This window comes from Hippocampus comes, unplaced genomic scaffold, assembly GCF_001891065.2.
Source record: "Hippocampus comes isolate QL1 unplaced genomic scaffold, H_comes_QL1_v1.1 scaffold420, whole genome shotgun sequence".
NCBI classification, from domain to species: domain Eukaryota; kingdom Metazoa; phylum Chordata; class Actinopteri; order Syngnathiformes; family Syngnathidae; genus Hippocampus; species Hippocampus comes.
Window position 1 is genome coordinate 796,553 of NW_017806163.1, and position 23,930 is coordinate 820,482.

General features: G+C 40.1%; 1 protein-coding gene across 1 annotated transcript in view; it reads left to right on the forward strand.

Moving 5' to 3' along the window:
• The window catches only part of LOC109531455 (sodium- and chloride-dependent GABA transporter 2-like), a 30,166-nt gene that overhangs the window by 2,317 nt on the left and 3,919 nt on the right, over positions 1 to 23,930 (forward strand). The window contains exons 4-14 of the mRNA XM_019895753.1: positions 7,043 to 7,183; positions 7,330 to 7,417; positions 11,386 to 11,518; positions 11,806 to 11,940; positions 12,120 to 12,223; positions 12,795 to 12,919; positions 13,171 to 13,283; positions 13,356 to 13,493; positions 13,636 to 13,738; positions 17,386 to 17,486; positions 22,501 to 22,671. Of these exons, the coding sequence (XP_019751312.1) occupies positions 7,043 to 7,183; positions 7,330 to 7,417; positions 11,386 to 11,518; positions 11,806 to 11,940; positions 12,120 to 12,223; positions 12,795 to 12,919; positions 13,171 to 13,283; positions 13,356 to 13,493; positions 13,636 to 13,738; positions 17,386 to 17,486; positions 22,501 to 22,671 (1,352 nt within the window). The remainder of the gene's footprint in view (positions 1 to 7,042; positions 7,184 to 7,329; positions 7,418 to 11,385; positions 11,519 to 11,805; positions 11,941 to 12,119; positions 12,224 to 12,794; positions 12,920 to 13,170; positions 13,284 to 13,355; positions 13,494 to 13,635; positions 13,739 to 17,385; positions 17,487 to 22,500; positions 22,672 to 23,930) is intronic.

A 23,930-nucleotide genomic window follows, 5' to 3' on the forward strand; every position in this document is an offset into this window, starting at 1 on the left:
AAACGTCCCTTGACCGCGTGCCCCCCCCCCCCAAAAAGTGCTTTAACCTCTACAAAAAGTGACGGCAGTTGGAATGGAGCTGAAACAAAAGCAAAACAAACAACTCCAAACCCTCCCAGTCGTGGATTAAAAGTGTTCAGTGACCTGAGAACCCTTCAAAAAAATGCTCCAAACTCAAAGAGCTCTATTGTGCGCGAAAATGTCCTCGTATAACCGACACCTGTGCGTTCTTGCAGATGCACATCAAACCTGACAGACCCATGTGACTGACCACACCAGGTGCCATTCGCCCTGCTCATTTTAATACTGTAATTTGCTCCAGCTCCACCGGTGTCAAGTTCCCACGCATGTATATGTTGACCTCAAGCTTAAACAGCACAACAGACACATTCTGTCGCCCGCCAAGGAGAAATTTGACAGTCGTGTGTATGTCACACCGAACCATCGTGCCAGATTCTGGACAAATAACCATTGCACTTTACTTGTACTGCGAGCCGCTCGAAACTGAAGCCCTTCACAAAGACGAGACTGCATGCGAATGGTCAACATAAAAGGCAAACAGGAATACAAAGCGGTGGCCACACACCGGAAACCGGAGGTCACATCAGACTCGGCAAGTAGAGCGGAGATAAAATAGTTCCCTAAAATGAAATTCCCCTCTATTTATCTTCACAAAAACAATGTCCTTTCATTATAAACAATTATATTTCTGCACTCATTTCACAGTTTCTTTTTGATTTTGTTTTTGACATCATCATCATCATCATCAGACAAATTGGAATCGAAACAGATTCTTCATTTCTGTCCATTTTATCAGTGAAGCCTGTGACTTGATGAAAATGAGACTATTAAACCTCACGTGCCTGACCTCCATTTTTCTACTATTAAACTATCAGGTTTAACACTTTGACCCAAGCAAATGGGAAACACACGATCAGGTGTCACAGTCGTTCAAGCTCACATTGCCTTGGCCTTGGGAGTTAGCCCTGAAGGGATATGCTGCATGTCCCTTCAGATATTTCACCTTCATGACTTGGTTGAAGGTTTACACGCTTCGCCCACAAGTTCAAATTAAGCTTAGGCAGAGTCCAGAGACCAGACATCAATTTGATTGACAGGTGATCCAGATGGACAGGGGCTTTTGCGTCCAATTCCCCATACCCACCAAGAAGCTATTCGACTTAAAAGAGGGAAAGTACATTAAGAGCGAGGAAGCTAGCGCCCCACCAGATGTAGCTGTCGGCTCTCTTTTTCTTTCTTTCCAAAAAAGTATTTTATATTCAATACCTTACCATTGCCGATTCCGATATTTGGCGGAATGAAATTCTGTAAAACAAGTAAACGCCTAATTTAGTTATAGATCGTATTCTCACAAAACCTTTTTTTTTTTTGGCCGCTTTATGCTTACATCAATTATGATACTGTTTAAATTACAGGAGGAACATTTTTGACCGCAGTATTACATTATGTGTTAAAAAAAAAAAAAAAACAGATTGGCCAACAAATGTACAAATTTTTGCTGATTTTAAAACAGCTAATATTGGCTGATTCACTCGTCAGGCGGGCAATCCTCGAGATGTCATTTCCATTGTGACTTCCTGCTGCACTCTTTTCTTCAGCCTATATATTGAGATTCAGTGGGTAATTTTGGAGCAAAACATAAAACTCCCCAAATATATATTTATTAAGGATATCAAATACATACTCGTAATACCCTCTTTTGGATTTTATATTTCGTGTACTGATGTGGGCCACCCTCCTTGCCCTACTTGCTCTATCATCATAAATGAAAATGATAAGAACATTGAACTTTGGCCTTTCATCTACTTTTTTTCATAATTGACCTTTATTACAGTTATGATTGAATGCCAAGGAACATGAGGGTCATACTGGAAATAAAAAGCATCATAAAACAACGAACAAAGCATGATCCTAAAATCATAACATTATACGAGTATATAAAAAGACACTATGTTTTGAAATTAGACTTCAGAGAAAAATTTGTGATATTCGAATGGCTGAAACAGTTTATGGAATAATATTGATACCATTTTAAGTGCTTTTAACATTTTAATTGTAATTACTACCGTATTTTACGCCTCTGAGAGTAGCACAGTGGCTATTATTGGGCCATCCGGTGCGCTGCGCAACAACAAAGAAATGCAGAAAGAAGAAGACCACGAATAAAATAAGACATGCCTCAGAAGAAAAAGAAAACATCAAACTTTATAAGCCTACAATGTTGGAAACATGGCAGAAGGCAAAACGGATGCTGACTAATTTCTCACAAACAAAGATATACAAATCAAGTGCGGGCATCTTTCAGTTACACCAAGTCTGCAGATGGAAGTGGTGTGAAACGTTCTATACCTTGGCCTGCTCTCAGGGAATGTAGACACCAGGAAGGGAGAGTCTTAAATGACAAGCCCTTCATCCCCGTGATCACTGCCCAAAATTCCACACCACGGAATGTTAACTGTGAAGTGGTTAGTTAAATGTATCACTGCAATCTTAATAATTTTAAATCCATTGTCAAAGAGTGAAAGAGTATTTTGTGCTTAGGGTTGCTGATTATTATATATCAGTGATTTATTTGCTTGTACTCATTTGAGGTACTGTACATTGGGACCGTACTTCAAATTGGTCACTGTATGCATGATTAAAACCTAATTGTATGGAAACCGAGGGAATACTTCCAATAGCAAATCATGTCAATCTGATTAATCCGTTCCAAACACGCAAAAACATGAATAAAAACGACAACTGCAATATTTGTCTTTTTTTTGCAGAGGATAAAGAATATATGCTACCATGGCTCACCTGTTTTCTCAGTTTGGTCATGCAAGCTGAGCTGTGATTAATCGCTACCTGAGTACTGAGCCACTGTGAAGTCATTTTCAGTTGACAGCTCCTGAGATATAAAAGGGTGGATTTTGCTGTCTAAATCATTTCCCACAAACGCAACATTAATCAAAATGCCATGTTTCAACTGGGGTGGGGGGCACATAGAACATATATTCAAGAAAATTTGGGGGTTGACTTCATTGCTTAAAACATTGCACATAGATGTAGCTGACTTTAGGTGAGAGCTGGCTAAACTGTGGACTGGTCATGCATATATAGGCACATATAGACAAACAAGCGCACGCACACACACACACACACACACACACACACACACACACACACACACACACACACACACACACACACACACTCGAGAAGAGTGCATGATTGCACCGAAGGACAAGTTAGGGCAGGGGCAGGGAACTCCGGTTCCTCAAGAGCAAAATCCTGCCTCTTTCAGATCTCTCCCGACTCCAACACACCTGATTCAATTGATCATGATGGTTTCAGAATTCTACAGACCTTGCTGATGGGCTGATCGTTTGAATCAGGTATGTTGAAGTAGCGAGAGACCTAAAACAGGTAGGATATGGCTCTCGAGGGACCTGAGTTCTCTACCCCTGAGTTAGAGTCTTGAATGAATCACACATGCATATTTGTGGGATGTGGGAGGAAGCATGCAAAGTCCGTACAGGAAGGCCCATAACCAGATTCGAACCCCTGACCTCAGAACTGTGCTAAACAGTCAGCCACCGTGCCTCTGTTTATGTTGCCTTTTAAATTCTTGTTGTTGTTTTTTTTTTTTTTTAAATTTTCAATGGGCAATGTCATGAATGGTTTCATTGTCTTCTCAACTCAGTGCTAATGGCCTCAATTAGGCACGGTTGGTTTTGCACTTTAAAATAGTACCGCTGGAAACTCTGAAAACCACTCCGGATTGAACACATCAATCAGAACAAGACATGCTAACAAACGACGAGGGAGGAGAACGAGAGTCTCCCGCATTTACTTCTCAGCATGTGGCTGTTGGCCAGGAGACGGGGGACAGCAAGAAAAGGTTACAGCTAAGTGACTGCCATTAAAACTGCAGGCATTCATTACAAACAGTCAGCCACCGTGCCTCTGTTTATGTTGCCTTTTAAATTCTTGTTGTTGTTTTTTTTTTTTTTTTAACTTTCATTTACTGCATTTTTATGATATAATGTTGCTATTGGAAAATACATTGCTATTTTCAGATTCGAACCCCTGACCTCAGAACTGTGCTAAGCAGTCGGCCACCGTGCCTCTGTTTATGTTACCTTTTAAAATAATGTTGTTTTTTTTTAACTTTCATTTACTGCATTTTTATTATATAATGTTGCTATTGGAAAATACATTGCTATTTTTCAAAAAAAAGCATGTGCAGTTCTCCACCGCACATGCCCAACTCAGTGCTAATGGCCTCAATTAGGCACGGTTGGTTTTGCACTTTAAAACGCTGGAAACTCTGAAAACCACTCCGGATTGAACACATCAATCAGAACAAGACATGCTAACAAACGACGAGGGAGGAGAACGAGAGTCTCCCGCATTTACTTCTCAGCATGTGGCTGTTGGCCAGGAGACGGGGGACAGCAAGAAAAGGTTACAGCTAAGTGACTGCCATTAAAACTGCAGGCATTCATTACAACCCTGTTTTGAACATCAAGAAGAAAATCCCTCATTGGCTTGATGCACACCACCAGAACGCTGCCTCTGCAGGGTGCAGTGGGACGGAGTGGAACGTTCAGTCCACTGAGGGGAAACAGGTTCACATTAGAAGGATGATCAGTTGCTTCTATCTTTCTCTCTAAGGATTCATTACCCGTGCTGGTTATGCAACCGCTTGTTGTTTGTGTACCTTTGTGTTTCAAGTGGGATGATGCAAAAGCTTCAAAGCCAAATGTCACCAAAATTGGCGGGGTAGTATAACATATCCCTGTTGTCATCGTAGGTAATAGGTGAGGCGCACACCCTAACCTGGTAAACCAGCCAATCTTTACTCATTTAAATATATCTTTCAATATTAAATTTTGGTTGAGAGGCACTGGTCTGGTGCAATGTTTCCCAGCCTCGATTGAACTGAGGTACATATGTTACATTAGCAATGAATAAATACTATGGCGCACCCCGAACACAAATACCACAAAAAGTACATACACTGGAATAATGATGACCTTGTCTCAGTTTACTCCGAAATGTACTTACTTACTTTTTTTTTAAGCCGATATATTTTATATATCGTTTTATATCGGATTATAATATTCAGTCAAATAAAATTGCAAAAAACGATAAATCCGGTGGTGCAGTAATCGAGGTGCTGAAGGCATCGGATGAACTAATACATGTTTAATTTGTACAGTAAGACAGGGTTTATTAACAAAAAAAAAAATGCTGCAATATCTAAAGATTTGTAACTATTACATATGAACATTTCTAGTTTGGGGAGGTTTTAGCAAGAATCGTGCAAGTTGCATGAGATTTGCTTTCACGGGTCACAAAAATAACGTGGCAGGACAGACCTGGCTTCTGGGACTGAGTTGACACCTGGGAGCTAGTGGTTAGCACATCTGCAATAATATTTATTGCTGGACAAAGTTGAAGTGGTGGATGGATTTAGTGGGCCTCGTGGCCTTATAAAAAGAGTTGATTCACTTTTCCATTGTTTGAAATTCACAAGGGAAGTGGCTTATCACACAATAGTGGGCAAAAAGGAAGCGAGTGGTCTTGGCCGCGCTTTAGTAGATAGATATTTTTTCTATTCTTAACAAGCCGACAACGTGCAAGTCTGTCAACACTCCTTTGACTTTTCCATCTGTGGCATGCTGCCCAAGTTCATTCCTTCCAACTGAACACATCAAAGTTTTAATGGGCTATTAATACCTGACAAGATTATGGAAATAACTAAACTAGCTGAGCCTTGTTTTTAGAAGACGTTCACCCTCATAAATAGTGAGCTTGTTGGAAGCTGGTTTCAGCTTGTGACATGTGATTCTGGCAGGTTATTTACAGCGCCGGGATGGTGTATGATGGATAGCGTCCAAACAGCACATTGTCCGTGCGCGTGCTGCCAAAGAAACATGCCACTCGGCTATCACTCGAGGCTTTCTAACTGCAATGCATGCAGTCAAGCAGGAAGGAATGAGGATATCTCAGGGAAGTCCGTATAGTGGTACCTCTACTTACGAACGTCTCTTCATACGAAATTGTCAAGTTACGAAACGCCTCAACAGGAAAATATTGCCTCTTGTTACGAAAGAAAGGTCAAGATGCAAAAGGTAAAAATAGAAGTCTGTCCTGCTACTCGCAGCTCCGAGTTTCATGAATGCAACATAGTTATAACTGCTCTGCCATTGGCTATTACCGTATGTGTCTATGTCTGTAAATAGACGTTAAGTGTCGATGCAATGCTCTCGTCATTAGCATTAGCCCAGGAGGTGTCCCGAAGTTTTTTCGTAAATGCGAATCACCCAGAAAAAGTGTTCACCGGTCGGACGATCGCTCACTATGCTGATGTTTGCCTTGGGCATTTTCAAGGGATTGTTAAAATCCAACAAAAGCAAACGTCCTTGGATCAGTTCTTTACAAAACGCCAGGCAAAAACCACTTCTGAGAGAGAACATGGACTAAAGAGAGCAAAAAACGACAAAGACGCAGTTAAAAGTTAAATAACATAATTTTTATTCTTTAATCTATTCTTTGTTTTTTACATTATGCACAGCTCTCATTTATTGTGCAATGATCTAATTGTAACATTTTATGCTTTAGGAAAAATTTTTGTCTGAATTTGGGGGTGGGGGGGCGTGGAACGAATTAGGGCATTTACATGGAAAACGCGCCTCTACTTACAAAATTTTCTACTTAAGAAATTTCTTTCAGAACCAATTAATTTCTTAAGTAGAGGTACCACCGTAATAGAATTGAGAAGCACATTATTTTGGTATTTCTCTGGGGTTTGTTGGCAGCTACTGCATCAAACATAGAGAACAAGGTGGTCCATTCTACTGATGGCCAAACGAAACCACATTCCTCTGACGTGTTGACGTGGTATCTTTTTCTGGAGAGTACTGTCTCATGAGCCAGGAAGATCCTGAACATCCTGAACCTTGTGGCATTCAGCTAACATGGGCATGCGAGATGACAGATCGGCATACATCGAGTCACCTTGTCTCCCCAGGGATCGGTTATGCAACCCAGGTAGTGATTGCCTACGCTGCCGTGTCGTACATTGTCATCCAGGCCTGGGCTTTCTTCTATCTCTTCTCGTCCTTCAGTGCTGAGGTTCCGTGGGCCAGCTGCAGAAATCTCTGGAACACAGGTAAACCGCACCTGTCCTCACATGCAGGCTATGTGAAGAAATTGTATAGTGCTGCTCATATCAAATACAATCCGTCTCTAATACTTTGTACTTTGGCCAACTAAGTCTATTATATTGTTGCAACATTTATCTGATTCTTTCCTCAGATAATTGTGTTGAATTTGACAAAAAGAATGTGTCATCCAATTGGACAGCAGCTGCGAATGCGACAACTCCTGCAACGGAATTCTGGGAGTAAGTACATTTTGAAATATGTATTAGTAATTCGGGCCACAAAAATGTCATGACCTGAAGCAAAAATTAAGATATTCAAATTTCCCTCGCACAAAACAACACAACACAAATAATGCAAAACAGGAACGGCAAGAGAAGCTCACCCAATGTTGTTTATCATTTTTAAGTGCAGGCTAGGATTCAAGGTGTCTATTTGTCATTCCAATGAAAAGACTTCCTAGCTTGGCATGAAAGTGGTTACTGATGGCCATGTGGCATCCAGCAATGCAAAATAAAATCAGCAAATTCCGAGCAAGAGGAGCGCATAAGTGAATAATGCATATTTTAAAGTCGCCACTAAGTTTAACAAAAAAAAAAGAGTATCGGTAGTCACATTTGGAAGGGTGTTGTACTGTACATTCAGCGATGCAGTTGTGAGCAACGGTATGAGGTATTTGAGTGGTATTTGGTGCAAAATATTACACATGTACTGTGCAAAGGTATGAGGTAACCCATACTGTACAGTAACTATCCAACAGGGTTGTATTTAATGAAAAATACAACTTAGGATCTAAATATGCATGGCCAGAGGCCACAATGTGACGTCTGGACACACATCTGTGTTTAATGTCTTTGGATCCGGATTATCACGTTTCAACATCAATTTTAACTCACTATCTATATCATTTAATTATGATCAAACTTGGCTAGATTTTACAATATTACTTTGTTTTATGGATTGGTACCAAAATGTTATATGACGATCTTTGAAAATCAAACACTGTTTGCAGCCAAAGCTACAACTGAGATATGACCTTTGCGGACGTGTGAGCAGGTATTTGCAATTGCTGCCATTTATAAAGAGGTAAAAGATTTAAATTGGTTGCGGATTTAATGTGACGGTAAAACTAAAGCCTGTTTGTAGAATCCTGCCTTAACGATATCATTGACGATTAACTACAGTATTTATCTTTGGCAACCATGCAAGATAAGATACGCATGGATCCACAATTTTGAAAACAAAAAAATAGCTTTGGCTTTGATTGGTTATTTTAGGTTAACTTGTGTTAAATTTTGTGTTAATTGTTTCTTGAAGCAACTTGACTGCATCACTGATTTAGCCGCAACTATTTTGTGGGAACAAAATGTCATCAGTCGTGACATAGAGCCACGCTATGGCTCCTGCGCTCAACACTATTGTGCTTGAGATAATGCTGGCATAGAAAACAGAAGTGCAGAACATTCAGAAAGGGATTCTAGTATCCCATTAAGAATAACGTTTAAAAAGTTATTCATTATCTAGCAAACAAAAAGTAAAACCCCATTGATAGCGTGAGGACCAGATGAAAGTGGACCAAGAATCGACCCTTGTGGAACTCTGCATGCTGAGAGACTCACTAACTGCTACAATTTAATGCAGAATACTTAATGAATGTCACATTTGCAACATCATGATACTCTATACAGAGATTTATAGTACATCAGGGCAATTCATAAAGTTTCAGTAGTCATTTTTAACGCACTTTATTCAATTAGATTTATTATCAGTTATTGCGGTTTCAGCATCTTTGGGAAAGACTATTTGAAATACAAGTGTTTCTTTGTTTCTGAGTGAAAAACGAGCATCCTCTCATGACTCTAATGCTGCCAAATCCTTTTGTCTGAGAAGCAATCTTACAGTGAGCAAGGCCAAGTGCGGTGTGCCAGTGACTGATTGAGAGATCAGTGTCCATAATGTAGAATCATGAACACAAAGAGAAGCTTATTGTCAAGGGGATTATGGGAACTTTTTTTGGCTGCTTCATTTCAAAAGAATCTCCCTCGTGAATGTAAACTCGCCTCCCACCTGTGCATTCACTGCTGGACAACAAAATACTACACGCTTGTGCAAATAGCTACTCGGGGTCAGGAAAAGTTTTGCAACGTTGTTTGTGTTGGACATTGCAACACACCAAGTCAACTTGTTCTTATGTCAAACATAACAGGACATCTTAATGAAAAGAATTAAATTAGAATCACACATGGGGAAAAAACCTCAAAGATGAATTTTATGAGTTCAATATAAAAAAAATTGCAATATTTTAAGTCGGCCTACTGGTAATATGATTCCAATCAGTTGTTTTTACTTTGGACTGATGATACATTTTTTTTTTTTCAAATTAAATATTCTTTGAATATTTATTTACTTGATGCTTACAACATTTTCTTTACAATACGTTCTATACGCCTCCATTCATCTAAACACAACATTATGATTAATATTGTGTTTGCTGAATACAACTTAAGCAGCAAAATCCAACCGTTTTCCGCCAGCTCATGGGGTGGCCATTTTGTTATCTGAAAATGACATCACAGTTGCTCAGGGTTCAGGTAACGACCAATCACGGCTCACCTGTTTTCTAAAGCTGAGCTATGATTGGTTGTTGATGGTTACTTGCTCAAGACAATACCTTTTATCAGTTTGAACATGGAAAATAGTGTGTAGTGCAGTGTATTCAAATAAATATATGCTGAACATGATTTGCAAAACATTGTACAGTATTCTGTTTTTATTTATGATGAAAAAAACGTCCCGACTTCATTGGAGTTGAGTTTGCACTACCACTAACTTGAATCCTAACTGCACAATAAGAACTGTTCTTGTGCACACACAAAACTGAAAAATTTCTAACAATGAGATTTAATGCTGCAAAAACTCACTAGTGTAAGTGTAGCAAAGCTACATTTCAGAATACTTTTGGGTCTAACTAGCAACAACATTCAGAAATTGTTCATGGGTACACTGACACAAACTACTTTGTTTAGAAGTCCGTTGAGCAGTGGGAAACGAATCATCCATCTTCCTGTCAACACTTCAGTAGCTAGCATACATGTGCTGAGCGGATTGTGAGACAAGGTCAAAAAAAGACATTGGAATGTCAAAAATGTCATTGGGGAGCTTGTGATACAGTTGACATTCACTGAGCGTGACGTTGCCCATCATCATATATGTTATGACTCCGGATCGGCATTTGAGTACATTTCCTCCATTGGCTATGTGGAAAATCAGTTTGGCACAGTGCAAGATCTGCCCGTGCGGATGATGTAGTCGGCCGCACATTTGATGTGAACAGTTAGAGATCGCCTTTCAACCCCGATCGTGCGTGCGTGTGTCCCTGTGTGACATGTCATGAATGATCTTGTCATAACTGTAAATGTGGCATTTCCCACAAATATATATCTCTCCAATAAAAGACTAATCAATAGGGAGCTTGATATATTTTAAAGTAGTTCAGTTGGTTTCAATGCACGTCAGCGTCTTTTAAATCAAATATTTGTTCAGCCGGGCGACGCGCTGGTCGACTAGTTTGCACGTTGGCTTCGCAGTGCAGAGGTGCAGGGTTCGATTCCGGCTCCGAGTTGGCATGTTCTCCCCGTGCCTGGGTGGATTTTCTCCGGGTACTCCAGTTTCCTCCCACATTCCAAAAACATGGATGGCAGGTTAATGGGACACTCTAAATTGTCCCAAGGTTTGAGTGTACGTGTGGATGGTTGTTCGTGTATGTGTGCCCTGCGATTGGCTGGCAACTGGTTCAGGGTATCCACCGCCTACTGCCCGAAGATAGCTGGGATAGGCTGCAGCACCCCCCGCAACCCTTGTGAGGATAAGCGGATTAGAAAACGGATGGATGGATGGATGGATATTTGCTAAGTCTACGGAAAGATCATTTAAAAGAGATGAAGTCATGACACCAAATATTATTTTTTCATGGATCATTAGGAATTTCAAATTTCCTGGCCTGAAGTAAAATTAACAATGAGGTGTTTGGGTTTTTTTTTCACTGTTGTTTACAGGTTGGCTGGAGTGCTCCACTCTCATTTTGTCCTGAACATAGACTTATTTCCCATTCTGAACTGAAAATTACCGAAAATCTTAACTCTTGAGTTAAGTGCAGAACATGACATGTCACATGTTTGACCGTGTCGGCTTGTGATGTTTTTGTTTCAAGGAGACGAGTTCTGGGTATATCCAATGGGATAGAAGAGATTGGCAGCCTGAGGTGGGAGCTAGCCTTGTGTCTCTTGTTGGCTTGGATTCTGTGCTACTTCTGTGTTTGGAAAGGAGTGAGATCCACTGGAAAGGTAACACTCTTTATTTTTGTAAACACATGCACGCATATGAGTTTCAGAAGAAGCCATGTGATTACAGTCAGATCAAGAAGCTGACGAAAAGGTTACAGCAGAGGTAATCCTCCAACATTGGGATGCAATCAACTGTGGCCTAGTTACGCTCTGTTGGGGAAAAAAATGGATTATTACTTTGCGAGTGTTTTCCTTGAGCACAGTTTAGCCCTGATCCTTTTTTTATTAGATACAACTATTCAAACCTATTTTACGAGTATTAACCCTCACGTGTCTCTTGTTGACAGGTAGTTTACTTTACAGCCACTTTCCCTTATGTAATGTTGGTTGTTCTGTTGGCTCGTGGACTCACTTTACCCGGCGCCATGGACGGCATCATTTTCTACCTCTATCCTGACCCGACAAGGTTGGTGGACCCTCAAGTAAGTAATAAAGTGCCAGGCGAAAATAAATAAATACCTAAATCAACCAAGTACCATGATGGGATGCCCAAACAGCTGCATAGGCTAAATCTTGTGTATCATCTTAAATTCACATTTTATTTTTCTTTTTTGTTCATCAATGTAAAGTTCATATTTCATTTTCTGACCTTTGCACCCAGGTTTGGATGGATGCGGGAGCACAAGTCCTCTTCTCTTTTGGGATTTGTCAGGGAAGTTTGACAGCTCTTGGCAGTTACAACGAGTTTAATAATAACTGTTACAAGTGAGTTCTCTTCCCTGTTTGTTTCCTGTCTCGCGCCACCACTTTCTGTCTGTTTAGCCTTTTCTGCTTCAACAATATTTTTATTCATCGCACATAAAGGTCTACGCTCCGAGTTGTTTCCACAAAGAACGGATGTGACTCTTCAAGGTCATTGCTCTCCAAAGTCTAACTGCTCAGGATATTGTTGAAATGGCTTCTTTCTCCCTTCGAAACCCACAATTGAGAAACTTGTTGAGGACGTTTTTGAGTTGATCAACAATTGACTTTTATGCTGTATATGAAATGTATGAAGACGCTTCATCACTCTCAACAAGGAAATGCCATTTTTGCCACCCTTATACTGTTCCCACCCAACTTCACAGAGTGGAGTCTGCTGTCTGGTGGTGACAGATCTGTACTACAACAAACAGCTTCTGATTGAGAAAGAGAGAGAGAAAGAGAGAGAGAGAGAAAACATCAGTAGATAGCTAGCTAGTGAGCTAGCTAGCTAGAGAGATAAAATGATGCACGGTGTGTTGTCAAGTACCTGTAAGTTGGTTGTCTAATAATTATTTCATTTTTTTCCCCTTAGGGACACATTTGTTCTATGTTTGGTGAATGGCGGCTCAAGCTTTGTGGCGGGCTTTGCCATCTTTTCAGTTTTGGGATTCATGTCCTACGAACAAGGATTGCCGATATCCGAAGTGGCCGCTTCTGGTAAGAATCCAAGTATAACTCATGATTATTTCTCACTTATACAGAGCTTGTGCTCGATGATAACAATGCCTAATGTTTCTCAAGTTTTTTAGTCAACACCAGTGCTGACATTTTTAATAATTAACAGACAATGTGTCAAGTTCTTGAAATGGTTCTGTGGTTATTGAGACCTTGCTTGGGTTACACCTGCAAGAGTGATTTTTTTTTCTTTTGTTTGTTTTTAATATTGACTACTATGTGTCTCAATGCAGGACCTGGCCTGGCTTTTATAGCATATCCAAGGGCTGTAGCAATGATGCCTTTACCTCAGTTATGGGCCATATGCTTCTTTATCATGGTCATCCTGCTGGGAGCTGATACACAGGTGTGTTGAAAATGTGCTTCTGGAACTTCTGGTCAGTTTCTGGTTTGTGTTAATGGATCTTTGCTCTGTTAGTTTGTGAGCTTGGAGTGCCTGATGACCTCCGTGACAGATATGTTTCCGACTGTTTTCCGGAGGGCTTATCGCCGAGAACTGCTGCTGCTATGTCTCTGCTCCGTTTGCTTCTTCCTTGGTCTTCTTCTCGTCACTGAGGTGAGAGAATGGATCTTTTCCTTATCGCGTTGTTTTTGTGCTCAGTGTATTTAAGTTATCAAGTGATGGGACTGTGGTCCGCCAATTTGCTTTAATGACCGCAAATGTTTTGTCGTGATCTGTCGACGCTATCTTCTTCCAGGGGGGCCTATATTTCCTTCAGCTTTTCGACCATTATGTCTGTAGTGGCAACAACCTTCTCCTCCTTTCAGTGTGTCAGTCCATCGCAATTGGATGGATATATGGTAAGTCATTGTACATTTTCAAATATCCGTACCTCCTCCTGCCTCGCTACTCTGGCAATATGTGATGATAAAATGAGCCCCTACATGGAGTATCATGTTCACTTACTGTATGTAAACACTTCCGGAAACACCGTGCCACGTGACGTAGCTTTGTTGGTGCACATCACTCAATGTCGCGCTTTGTGCGCATGCATGTCACATCACGGAAGTGTTCCATTCACATTAGAAGCCGCAATTGATATCTCAAACAAAGATAAAAGATATCTCCAATTCAGTTGCACCTCTGTTGCCGATTTGTAGATATCTGGAGCGAGAAATCCCGCACACATGAATGACAAAAGCGGCATTATTTCTCCTAGGTGGAATGATGTTGCAGATACTGGTTGTTCAGTTTGAACTTGGCAAACATGGATTGGAGACATCACTCTTTGTTGAATGGGCCCCAAAATAAAATTAATCAACAATCACACCTGGGTATAGATTCAGAGTGTTCAAATAATTTACCATGCCTGTTTTTGGAACGTGGGAGGAAATCGGAATACCTGGAGAAAACCCACACAGGCAAGGGGAGAACATGCAAACTCCACACAGGAAGGCTAGAGGCTGGATCTGAACACTGGGCCTCTGTACTGTGAGACGGATGTGTTAACCGTGCCGCATGTTACATAAACACTGAATAAAAATGTAAATTATTTTTAAAAAGAATAGTCACAATGTAATTAAAACGAATCAGAAAGACTGTCGATACCTACAACATTAATTCTGCACAGCCAAATTTAGCCATTAAATGTTGACGCGTCTTGCCATAGAGCAAACATTTTTAATCCAGCACATTTATTCCGTACAGTTCAGTTATATGAAGTTTCAGATGGAATACATTTGCATTTAATTTTATGTAGCAGTTTCCCAACATTTATTTAACACTTTTCAAACATTTATTTAGGTCTAACTTCTGTGTGCACATTTTAAGTGAGTCACATTTTAAGTAGTGTTTTATTTTCCGCTGTGTTAAGTGCAGTGTTAATGTTCAAACTGTGCATTATGTTACATTGGCTTACAGTAGTGCTAAATATAAATATATCGCAGAGGAATACAACCTCTGTTACGTTTTTGAGGAGTATTTTGTTTCTCTATATTTATGTTAGTCATAGTGTTGGTGATACTTGAAGAGCTACCTTTTTTCAAAAACTTTTTTCAGGTTATACTTGTAAAGTTTGATAACAATTTGTTTCGGGCAATTAATATACAGGTACCAGGCAAGTTTGCTATGGCTCTCTCATTGGAGATACAGGCAGTATTGGTATGAGCTGTTGCTTTTGGCAATGGCTGTGTGTGCACAAATACAAAGAAAAAAAAAAGAAAAAAAAAGGGCTCATAGCCAATCGGTTCGGATCGGAAAAATACAGGCGCTTGCTTGTGTGAGACTACTGTACTGATAAGCACATCGACGACCAGCCAATCAGAACAACGGGTGGGCGGGCGCAGCTGACAAAAAAATAAATAAATAATCCGATCCGTTAACTTATTAATTAACAGCCAGTATGATAAGCCAAAACCACGTATAGGTGATAGAAACTGAATTGCTGTTTACTTTCGCTTCTTTTCAAGAAAAGCCGATCTCCAATTATTGTGATGAAACGATTACCAGGGCAGCATCCATGCTTCTCTCCTCCAATAACTCTTTTCTATTTAAAGGGACACTATTAAAAATGTGTTGATTTTTTTTTCAATGTTCATTATTTTAAAAACACACTATTAATTTCAGTAATGGGTCAAAAAAAGGTTCTATGAAATCAACGTAAATATTTTGTGTAATTGTAGGTGAAGTAATCACAAATTATATTAAAGCCGCCCCTACGGATACCCCAAGGGAAAAAAAATTGCAAAAGTACTTCATCGACATGATGACCAGACAGAGCATGTGTAAGAAATGCCATCCTCTTCCTCCGTTACTTGAGGGAATACGAGAAGCCGTTTGGATTACATGATGCTGGCACATTTGCTAAAACATGTTTGAGGTAGCCTTGCAAAGTGTGGTCTCACTTGCCACTTCAAAATGCACGTCATTGCATTCGATTGATTCACCGCTAGATGGAGATACATACTACAAGTTGTATCTTTAATAACCACCTACTAATTCTACTTCCGGAATGGACACTGATTGGCCCTGAGTTTGTTGACCTCGTTTGAGGACTTGATTGTTTAGTGTTAGTGCCCGGGGAAGGATGGAAGGCTGGAGGGGCGTTTGCCATTTCACAATCGTACCAATATTTGTTTTCAGATTAAGTTGCTTTTTCAAACCTTTTCCAGAAACCCCTTATGGTTTTGTATACACGTTTGACCTTGGGCAGGGGTGGGGTTGCTGGGGGTTACTGGCGGTTGGCGGTGGTTTGGTGGACAACATTGAAAAGGAGGGACCTTGATTTGCTGTACTTTGAGGGGCCCTGCTGCCCTCTTGTGGAAAACATTGGACAATGCATCTCATCCAAAAGATTTCTGATCTGGAAATGTGATTTTGTTTAAAAAACGTGTCATAAAAAGTAAGGAACAGTTCAAATGTATTTGTTAAGGTACAAAATATGACATTCTATTGAATGTATAATATGAGTAAATGTGAGAAAGTGAAACTTGTTTCTTTTGTACAACCCCCAATATTATAACTTAAATCTATTTAATTAACTTTGTAATCATAATCCTTAAAAACTATTATTAATGGTTGTTAACTCGTGACTGGAAGAGGGCAGCGGCACGGTGGTCGACTGGTGAGCACATCCCCTTCACAGTGCAGGGTTTGATTCCAGAGTGTGGAGTTTGCATGTTCTCCTTGTGCCTGGGGTGGGTTTTCTCCGGGTAGTCGGGTTCCTCCCACATTCCACAAACATGCATGGCAGGTTAATGGAACACCCTAAATTGTCCCTAAGTGTGATTGTCAGCACGAAGGGTTGTTTGTTTATGTGTGCCCTGCAATCGGATGGCAACCTGTTCATCCTGCCCGGAGACAGCTGGGAATGGCCACAGCACACCCACAACCATTGTGAGAACAAGCGGATTAGAAAATGGATGGATGGATAGAAGAGGGCATTAAGACCCTTGACAGTGCATACATTCCTTGAATGTATCTTGGTCTAGACAACTTGGTGTGGACCGCTATCCAAGTATCACAGTCCCGCGGGTCTTATGCACTTCATCTGCCAAATATTTTGTCCTCTTTCTTTCTTCCCATCACGCCCGGTTAAGCTCATCCAAGCATGAGGGGGCATTAGATTCCAAGGAGGCTTTTGCGCTCTTTATTTGACATTCATGGAGACTTTGTTCTATCCTGTTGTAACAGGGATTTGTTAAAAACTCAGAGGGGCTGACGGCACGGACCTGAAATATATTTTGTTAGATGCACAAATACACTCATCAGCTGTTTAGATGAGTACACATCATGAGAACCAATGCTTGAGCTCTATCAAAATTTTGCTTTTACCCTAATAACAAAGTTTATTTTTGAGTGATCCGATGTGGAGTCTTTATTTTCCTGCGTAGTGCTTCTATAAAGAAAATCGTAATACAGTAATAAAAATGAACATGCAAACTATTTTTTCTTACTGCTACCAAATTTCATGTCAAAACAGACTTCTCATTTTGTGTTTGATAAACAGGTGCAGATCGTCTCTATGACAACATTGAAGAAATGATAGGCTATCGTCCGTGGCCACTAATGAAGATTTGCTGGCTTTACGTTACCCCTGCTGTTTGTATGGTGAGTGAAATTATGTGGGCGGTGCGAGTCATTTCTGTGACAGCGACAATGAATTCATGTATGGAAAATGCCTTGGCGACACGCTCACCCATCCAATTCATGTAATACAGGTGTCTGGAGTTTTCTCACAAAGCTTCATCTTGTTGTTGTTCTTCTCTCAAGCTTGAAATGACATGCTTGAAATGACATGAGAAAAGGAACAAGGAAGAGGTGCATGAGAAGAAAGTTCAGGATTTAAACTTTGTGACGTGAGGAATTTGAGAAAGGTGCTGGTGTCAGTGCCAGGTGGGTTAGGATGAAGGGAACAAAGAGAACACTGAGAAACATATTCGTACTGTCTGCTGTAAGTGGGTAAGACTCATGTGACTTTCACTGTACACTATTTGTGGTACGTTGTGGTAATTGTTGAAAATTCAGACATTCAGTGAATGCTAACCAACAAAGAATTGCCTTTAACGTGATGCCCCGCATGAGAGTGTGTGGTGTTGGATTGAAAACCTTTAATCCCAGAAAGTTCTATTTCTAAAGATGCATGTACAGCGGGTCCTCGATTTACGACAGATTTCTGTTCCTAGGCAGCGACATCACTTGAATTTCAACGTTAGAATGCGTATTCTGTCAATCAATTTGGCGCCGTAGGCTCAGTTTATATGCCCCTCCCCCCCGACCCACCTCATACACAACTCATCGATGATTTGCATATGCTTACAGAAGTTGAATTTTTAACATTGTCTTTAATTCATAAGACAACATAACACAATTTAAACTACAAATCGGAACATTTTCCAATTCCACGACTGTTTTGTTACTGTCAAAACAAGTCATGCAAGTGGCTTGCTGTTGCGACATTTAAATTTATAGGACAAATGAAAATAATTTTAATGTGTCAGTCAATATCCATCCTTTTTTTTTTTTTTTTTTTTAATGTGACTCCAACAGACTGTTTTTTTTTTTCGGTGTATCATCATTTATCATACTGTATATTAATTGGTGTTTCATATTCAGGGCTCATTGGGAAGTTTTTGTTGATATGCGCTGCTTCCGCACTTGCAAAAGATTCATTCATCCACAAAAGATTTTATCGAGGTTTTATTAAAATGATCAGCAACATTTTTTTTTGTTGTTTTAAGATTGAGTAGTTTCATTCCTTACAGTCGTCCCTGGCAATGAATTGCTTCTGAATTCGACTTAGGATTTTGAGAAAAATACAGAGAAAAGAAGAGAAAATCTTCTTTTAAGTTGTCACAAATAGACAATTTTGACAGCATTAGATTTACTCATGTTTCACTTTTTTCTGCAACAAAAGAGGCTGTCACTGTTGTTTCAACATTTTAGTTGGACATGCATGAAATGCTGAACGTATTTGCATGGTCTTAAGTATTGCCCTTTAGTATGAATTATTATTATTATTATTATTTGATTTTAAAAATTGGATTATTTCCAATCTGGTTACTCAACCATGGCATCTGTTTTTTTTTCCATTTACCTTTTTAAGTACAACGACCACCATTATAAATTGAGAAATATGCAACAACTACGATGGTAACCAAGAGTTAATTCCACGCAGGCGACACACAGTGATGCGTTAGCTGCCACTGTGCCGGGACAGGATTTGAGAAATTGATTCCCCCTATTTCTCTTCTTTAATTGTTTATATTGATTTCAATTTATTCCTTTCCTTTCCACTTGAAAATTCTGCGTTGTTCGTACAGTAATAAATCATTTGAATGCAATGCTTTTGAAAGGTCAATTTTTTGGCCGATTTTTGGTGCCCCTCATAATCACCTGCAGCTACAGCCTTATCCCACTGGGGGGCGAACAATTGCGACTGTTGGCCTCGGCTCGTAAAATGCGCTTTGACGTCACGTTGTCACGGCAGTTCAGGGTGTGTCTTGCCCACCGCCCAAATACAGCGAGGATCTGCTCCTCGTGAGGATAAGCGCTTTGGAAATAGATGGAAAGACAACAAGTGTTTTGTTTTAGGGTTTTTTTGGGGGGGGGGGGTGTAAACTCCCTTTCTGTTATGATTTGGTGTTTACCACAAGTATTCCAGCGCATGCCTCCACCTTTGTAAAAGTTCCACCACCTACTCTACTCCATGGATTACGGTGGCATCATGTTCCATGGGGACTCCAGATTACATTTTTGCCGATATAGAGTTTCAGTCATCCAGGTCATAGCGGTCCATTCAGGTGTAATCGAGGCAACTAAATTCTTCTTGTTTGTTCGTTTGTTTGTTTGTTTTTGTGCATTAAGCAATTAAGCCTATGCAGCGGCTCCAAAACAGGCAGTTCCCTAAGGCCCCGAGCTGGGTCGTTGGGCTGACTGGTGTCTGACAATGGCTCTTAAAAGCCAGTGAAGCTACATAAAATTCCGTATTCACATGTTGTTACATGCTTTTTTGAGATTTCCCAAACATGCCCACGGCACATAACAGCCGATAAAAAAACCCCCATTGAAGAGCAGTTGCCTGTTAAGATGGTTTGGCAAAAGCTGATCAAAGCTGAAGCAAACCCGGCTGCAAAATGCCCCACCCAAAAAGTGTGCACGCGTTTTTCCAAACGAGCCATGTAAGTTGAATAAAGGTGTTCGATGCATATTGATAGACAATCTGTGACAAATTAAAAGGTAATGTAAATGTTGTGACATAATGTGGTGCTACAGAAAATATTGCAAAAAGGTCAGCTTCCAAGGGTCAGCTCTTTCAAATCAAAAATTATTCAAATTTTGATTTTCTATGGAGCTCCCTTGCTTCGAGGCATCGCATGACGGTATTGTCGTAAAACCAAGAACCTCGTGTATTTATAATAATAAGACTAATATTGCTTGTCAGTACAGTATAATATTCTTTCTTTTAATTTATCTCAGCATCTCCATTATTCTGACTGGCTTCGGGCAATCACATGGTTCTACTACCTGTTTGTGTGGCGGCTCAGTTTGAAATTTAAGTGACAAATATGGTTTTTTTACCTGATGAAAGGCTGTGGCAAAAATACATTTTATCTCTTAAGACATGATAAAGACATGAAAAGAATATCAATAGTTGTCTTTGTTCAGGCCAGTATACATGTTGAAAGGGAGTCGGAAGAAATAAAACCAATGACCATTTTCTGGAAGAAATAAAACCAATGTCCTTTTATCTAATCCGCTTATCCTCATGTGCGGTGCTGAAGCCTATCCTAGCTGTCTTTGGGTATACCCTGAACTGGTTGGCAGCCAATCGCAGGGCACACATAGACAAACAACCATTCATGCTCACAATCACACCTAGGGAACATTTTGAGTGTCCCATTAACCTGCCACGCGTGTTTTTGGAATGTGGGAGGGAACCGGAATATCCGGAGAAAACCCACGCAGGCACGTGGAGAACATGCAAATTCTACACAGGAAGGCCGGAGCCGGGATCAAACCCACAACCTCTGCACTGTGAGGTCGACGCGCTAACCAGTCGAGCACCGGGTCACCCTCATATACGATAATGAAACCCAAAAGAAAATATATCTGCAGATAATCTTATGAATGAGCTCACTTTGTAGAACTGTGTACACACACGTGCATTTTGAATGTACACAACTAGTCGTAAACATAATACATGCATATACGATGAACCCTCAAACTGCTGGGGTAAAAGTAAGCTAAATTGGGTGAACTAGCTCACCCAACGCTGGGTACAAAAAGGGATTAAGCCAACGCATCGGCGTAGATAACACTGCAGTTGCTCAAGAGTTTACTCCAAGGGGTAAACACTCCCCAATAGTGATGAATTAACGTTTGAAAGAATGGGTTATGAGCTTATTAGTATAGCTGTAGTTAATAATAATAAAATAATACAAATTTTGTAAACAACATTTTCGAAGAAAAAGAAAAAAGAAGCACCTTTTCCTTGGGTCACCATAGCAAGTCACTCGCATGTCATGTTTGGTACAGATTTTACACCGGATGAACTTCCATCCATTTTTCCATCCATCATATACAGTATGCTGTCCGTCCAGCGCATGAAAAGCCTTGGTGGTAAAGTTATATTTTTCCAATATTTTAATAAAGGTTTGACTCTGTACGGGGTCATCAAACGACATGATAAATCCACAGGGTCCACGGACTGATTTGCTAGCTTTCTGTTTGCAGATATTGATCGTACTGATCTATTGGGAGCCGCACACACCTCTCACTGCATTGTCTCTATTGTGACTGCACAAACAAGTTGCCAGGGAGTTGTAGATGATTCCAATCATAATCAGCCGGCAAGTTCTACTACAGCTAATCATTGGAATTTTGCTTCTCTGGTAACCTGTGGAGAAAGGAAGAAAAAAAACCTGATTGCAATTTTGGAACCAGCATGCCAATTTTATTTTTAATCAGCATACAAATCTGACACAACAGATTTATTGTTTTCAAATTGCTCCCCAGTGTAATTTGTTCGTGCTAAACAAATTTTTTAAGGTATTTAATTAATTTTCTACAGTAGTAAGAAGCTCTTTGAGATTTTCTCTAGAGCAGTATGGAGTTGTGTCATCAACCCCCACCCCCCCCCCCAAAAAAAAACCCTCACTTTATATATATAAATAAAATACAGTCTGAATACCGGTAGTTTAGGGCCGAGCAGTGGGATTGTGTGCGGTATTTCAAATTCTGTTCATCGTCCTTTATTGTGGTATGCCAAACATGCCTAATTAAAATGATGTTTTTAAAAATGCACTTCAGTGGTTGCAAAATCCAGAAATTTTGAATTTTTTCATGCGAATTCTATCGTTTCTCTCGAAACGGAACCAAGAAAAAAAAAATTGCTGCGTAATCATGACTCCTGACGTATAGCCTATTCTCCAGATTTGATATATCGCCACGTTTCCTTTGCTCTATTATCATCCCAAAAGTTTCTCGGGGGAAGTTTCAAGAAATTTACAGGACCGTTTCCAGCCCTTCTCGTGAGATCCCACTAACCCTGTCTGTCGTGATGCTGAAAGCACGCTGAATGTCTTAAGGTTTTTATCTGTGTTTTTTTTTTGTTACTTGCTAGGGTACCTTCGTCTTCTCCTTGGTGAGGTACAAGCCTCTCAAATTCAACAAAACCTACGTCTATCCAACCTGGGCCTACGCTCTGGGATGGTGCCTGGGACTGTTCTGTGTTCTGCTGGTGCCTCTGTGGATCCTCTTTAAAGTGACTCAGATGAAAGGCACAGTGTGGCAGGTTTGTCTTTTTGGTAACTGAAATTTAATTTGAATGTGGTGAATTCAGTTTGAAATTCTTTGTTCCTGTTCAAAACTGTAAAATGTTGAAAGTTCACCAAAGAATAACGACGAGGAGGTCTGAAACAAATATCGGACTTACTGTCTAACTGTTCAGCACTGTACCACCCCTTATCGTTATTAAACAGATCGACGGGGAGTATTATACAGGGGGCTTCATAAAAAAAAACAAAAAAAAAAAAAAAAAAAAACATTCTTCACATTTTCTTGACATTTACTAGTTCCGAGGCAGTACCTCAGGGTTGTAAAAAATATATAAATTCAATGACTTACAGCTTATTTTATACACAACGTAACTCAATATGATTCATTTACAGTACCGGTAATTAAAAATACATTTCAAAGCAGAGAGACATAAATACATTTCATGTCAATGTAAAGAAAAAAAATAGCTCATTAAAACTACGAAATGTACATACAGTGCAAGAACGGGATTTTTGACAAACAGGATTTTAAGACCATGAGCCCTTAATCATTGGTATGGGGAAAAAAAGCAGCGTTTTCAACCTGTATTTTAAAATGTTTCAACTTCATTGGTGTGTTTTGAATCTTTATTCCTTCATATTATTAATTCTGATGAGGCTACCAGCAAATCGGGACACCGTACTATACACAAGTATGGGGGAGTAAGAATGGTTTTTAAGAGTGATTTTGTAGGGGCGTATTCTTTCACGCTAAGCAAAATTTCATAACTTGACTAGCATGCTTCCTTAGTCATAACATACAACCGACTGTTGGCAGGCCTGCCACTGCCGATGTTCGCCCGGGATGAGCAGCACGCGGCGGTTGCCTCGGCAACAGGCAGGCTAGCCAAAAATGACCCCCACACTCCCCTGGTTTGGCACTATCTCCATTGGTGACACAGGAATGATTAAAGCTCCACCAGGCCTTTTGTGGCCCAGCTTGACGACTCAACCAAAGAACCTACACTGCTCTAGTCCCACTGCTGCACAGTGCCAGGAACAAAACAAAGCACCAAAACGCAAATGGCTTTCTAGAAAAATAGCCCACCCTCAGTTCTATTGCGTTAGTTCAACCTCATGCACTTGATTATTTTTGATGTCCCTCACTCGCACTCATTCCTAGCATCGGGAAACTTTTTGAAAAGTTCTGCCAGTGATGGAACAAAAACATGACCTTTTAAAAAAAAAAAAAAATGTGTATATATATATATATATATATATATATATATATATATAT